This window comes from Nicotiana attenuata, unplaced genomic scaffold, assembly GCF_001879085.1.
Source record: "Nicotiana attenuata strain UT unplaced genomic scaffold, NIATTr2, whole genome shotgun sequence".
Classification (NCBI taxonomy): Eukaryota; Viridiplantae; Streptophyta; class Magnoliopsida; order Solanales; family Solanaceae; genus Nicotiana; species Nicotiana attenuata.
In genome coordinates this window covers 3858-8246 of record NW_017678072.1, presented here as the reverse complement: position 1 = coordinate 8246, position 4389 = coordinate 3858, and the positions used below count along the sequence as shown (strand labels likewise).

General features: G+C 38.3%; 1 protein-coding gene across 1 annotated transcript; it reads right to left on the bottom strand.

The window, feature by feature from the left end:
• Positions 1–576: 576 nt before the first annotated feature.
• LOC109221540 (flocculation protein FLO11-like) lies at positions 577–3436 on the bottom strand. Its single transcript, XM_019386016.1, has 5 exons — positions 3137–3436; positions 3049–3076; positions 1781–2349; positions 1374–1551; positions 577–1331 (listed from the first exon to the last, which is right to left on the bottom strand). The coding sequence occupies exons 1-5, from the start codon at positions 3434–3436 to the stop codon at positions 577–579; spliced, it is 1830 nt and encodes a 609-aa protein (XP_019241561.1).
• Positions 3437–4389: the final 953 nt, after the last annotated feature.

Below are 4389 nucleotides of genomic sequence, written 5' to 3'. Positions count from 1 at the left end.
TGAAGATGGGGTCAAGACTATGTACTAAAACGGGTTATAAAGAAAAACCTAGTATTTATTGTTCTTCTTTTATATAAATCTGTTACAAGAAAAACAGTTGTGAGGAAGTTATAGATGTACTTTAATACATGTAATACTCAAAAGTTTGTTCAAGTTCATGAATAAAAACTTGTCAAAGTTGTAGCATACAAAACATGTGTATTCCTATTTCTTTCATCGTATTATAACACCATTATGAAGTTGAGACGTCTTCTTCATTAAGTGTCGATATATATATAAAAGGGCCCTCTTTTATAAACCTCATGTTAATAACTCATGAGAAGAATCATAAAGCAATTTCAAAGGATAAAATTGCTAAACTATTCTATAAGTCCTAAATAGATAAGAAAAAGGCAAGAATAGAATATATTGAAGTACCAAGAAAACTTCTTAAAAAAGACTAAGTAAAACTTAGTCAAATGTTTTTACAAAGTGCCCCATTATGATAATTGGGACTTAACCAAAAATCCCTTAAAAAGGTCAAGGGATAAAACCACCAATTAATAAAAAAAAAAGGGAAACAAAGGAGTAAAATATTCAACTTGTCACTGAAGGGGCTGGAACTTCTGAAGTTGCAATGTCGATCTCACTTTCAGAAGCAGCTGTAGGCACGATAGCAATTTCTGAGGAAGTAGAGGCAGTTGGGCTTGAAGTTTTAAAGTCACCGAGGGAAGCAAGAGTCACGGGTACTTCATCTTCCACGGATTGTATCAGTGAAGTTTCACCCTCGGGAGCTGGAATTGTAACATTTTCAACTTCAACAGAAGCGGCTCCTTCATTTAAAGGTTCCTCAGCCACGGGAGTTTCATCTACTGGTGAAGGAAAGTCAAGGGGTTGTTGAGTCATTGCAATGGTTTTCAAAACTTTAGCCAATTCTGATTCTAAATCAAAGTTTTCTTGACTGGCTTCAGTTAAGGCATCACGGGGGGAGTTTAAAAAGGCCCAGCTCACCTCTGTGTTAAAAGTCTCCTCAAGAAGCTCATGATCCTTTTCCCACGAGGCAAGATCATTTTTTAACATTTGATTTTCAGCAAAAGTGGAATCAAGGGTAGCTTTAAGGGAAGCACGAGAATTCTCTAAGGCACGAACCTTATCAGAGAAAATTTGCAAGTCAGCCTGAGCCTGAGACAAGTTTTGAACTAGCTCTCCCGCGTACTCCTCTTTCTTGCTCAATAATACCTTCAGCTCTCTGATTTCTTCACTTGATTTAGATAACTGTTCTGAAAAAGAAGACTCGAGACACTCTCTTTCTTTCTCAGTTTGACTCGAAGAAGCTTTTACAATCGCAAGCTCTGAAGTTAATGCCCTCACCTGCTGTTCCAGGTTATTCTTACTCTCTTGTAAATCCTCTATTGTTATTTGGGCACTATCAAATTGGCTCTTCCAGTTAGCTGCTTCCAACTGAGAGTCACGAGCTTCCTTCTCTGAATCAAGAACAGCCTTTTCAGAGTCACGTGCCACCTTCTCTAGTAAGGAAATTCTGTTCATCAACTCTGTACCGATAAGGTTGGCCTGAAAACGATAAGGAAAGAAAAATTAGAATTCAGGAAAAATTCTGGTAAAAGTAAAGAAAGAAGGGTCATACCTTCAAAGTGGCATGAACTATGTCGTTCATCAGAGTCAGGCAACTGTGACTGTCCATTTTCTTTTTCTCAATATCCCTAATTAAGGGTTCAAGCCAAACATCTGCTCTGCCAGACTTCCTTAAAAGATTGCTATTAGCAGGAACCTCAAGTGTTACACTCCTCATAGCCATGCTTCTGCTACTAGAACCCTCTTCTGCATAATGAGCAGAGGAAGAGGGAACTATTGAAGGAGGAACGGTAGAAGAGGTGAAAATAGTAGTAGTCGAAGGAGTTGAGGCAGGTAAGGGAGCAGAAATAGACAAAGTAGGTAAGGAAACACTTGAAATTAAAGGAGGAGGAACGGAAAGAACAGGAACGGAAGATGAAAGAGGGATTTCATCTAAAACCGGACCTAATTCACCACTTTCGAAGCCCTCAATAAAGAGGCGACGAGTGGATTCAGGGGAGTCCCGTGGAATAGTTTCTTCATCGGAGGTAATAGTAACAGGTTCAGAGACACGAGCGGGAGAGACTTCAGTTTCATCCTCAGAAACAATGCGTCTCCTGGTTTTAGGACGAGCTGTCAAAGAGGTATCTTCATCTTCATCTTCATCAACGTCAGAATCCTCTTCAACCACTTTTCTCTTTGACAGCGTAGCTTGTGTTCTTTCCAAAGCAAGAGGGGTATTGGAAGAAGCTCGAAGGGTGATAGCTACTTCAGCCGACATCCCTCGAACAGCAAATCCTGACAATAAGAAGGATAAAAAGTTAAAAGAGGGGAAAAGAAGTTAACACACGAGAAGCAAAAAAGGGATGTATACCGTGAGTTTTCACTTTCCAACCATGTTTGTTGGAAATAGATTTCCAAGTTCGTGCCTTCATAGGCACGACTTTCAAGACAGCATCTACCCAACCACGGAAATTAGGAACGGGTTCCACATCTCCCATGGTTCAAAAAAAATTAGAAGAGAAGTTGAAATAACGAAAGCAGATACGGTAAGGAAGAAAAAACTTACGTGCAAAGTTCCATTTCTCAGGAAAAGGAATGTTTGATTCACCCACCAAATCAATTGTGGGAACAGCAACAGGTGTACCAGCCACGGTCATTGTTATCTTCAGGGTTAACCAAAACCCTCTTACTTCTTGCAGTTAAGGTAAAAACACCATTGCGGAATAGTTTGGGGGTGATAAAGATGAATTAAATGAGGAAAAGTAAAGTCAACAGTAGCTTTGGTTGACATATACCTCAAACGAGCTACTGCTCTCCATACGAGAGGACCAACTTGAGCCAGACAAATTTTGAAAAAACGACAGAAGTCAAGAATGACAGGGTCAATAGCAGGAATAAATCCCAAAGTAAAGGGATAAGTGTAAACGAAAGAAAAACCAACCCTATAAGAAGATATTCTTTGGTGTGGAGTAGGAATAACTATTTGGGTGTCACCTCTCCAACGGCAATCTCTTCGAACAATCTGAATTAAAGGTTCAGTAATTAAAGAGGGATATTTATCAGCTCTCTCTAATTTAATCACTTGGTCACGAAGGGATTCTTTGTCATGTTCGAAGGATAAATCCGTTGGCACAATTTCTTCAACCAGAGGCTCTTGGTTAGACTCAGAAGTTTCTTTGCCTTTAGAAGAAGACTTGTTAGAAAGAGAGCCTCTAGAGATATTGCCGGAACTAGAAGAAGGAATGATGGAACCAGAGGTACCACCACGAACCGACCCTGTACCACGAAGCACACCTTCTCTACCTCTTCTATATCTAGCAGGAGCATTGGGAAAACTATCAAGAATTGGGACTCTTTTAGGGTTAGGATTCGAAGACGACATAGTGAGAGGGTATGAATTGAAGAAGAAGTGAACAAGAGTTAATAGCAAGAAATTTGGTAAAAAGCTTGTGAGGAAGAATACAAAAGAAAAAGGGGGCAAGTTTATATATAAACTCAACCGGCGGTAATTAAAAAGTGTAATGATGGAAAGCCTATAATAAAGGCAACTATCACTTCGTGAATTTTGGAGTTATAAAAAAAAGCCTTAGAAAAAGGCTGCAAAATCGCATAACTAATGAGAAGACGACACGTATACGGTGCATTAAATAGAAGAGACAACTGAAGCGTTAGTATTGTCATAGCATTGATTATGGCAAAAATTCCTTTTTAATGAAGATCCACTTCCCAAATATTTAATTGATAAATAAATGGAAAGTGGGGGGACTATCTGTATTGGGAAAAAACTGAATTTAAATATTGAAGATGACGTGTCATGACACGTGGGCCGGTCAAATAGTCAAAGCATGGTAATCAGTTAGAAGGCACGAGCAACAACAGATGCGGGAGAGAAGATATTTTAAAGGCACGAGCTATTATTCAGATGAAACGAGACTCGTACCTGTTCGAGTCATTTAAAGCTCGAAGATCAGAAGGAATTGAAGACATGAATCTGATAGCGTAAAAGAGTCCAAATTCAACATTAAATGCCAAATATGTTAGAGAATTTGTATTTAACAAGAATGATTGAGTAACGTTTCTTTTAATGTCATTTATTGCTCATAATTGCCTCATTAAGACAAAGGCATTACACTTTCTCTTAGAATTAACTATAAAAGGAGAAAGTCACAACATCTGTAGGACACGAAATATCATTAAGATTACATTGAAATACAAACTTATTTACTGCTTTATTATTCTCCTAAATTCTTTATTCTTTTCGTCTCCTGATTATCAGTACCCGATTTTTTCTCTTAATTTCTAGTTTTAACTGAAATTCTATTTTTTGGTTAAACA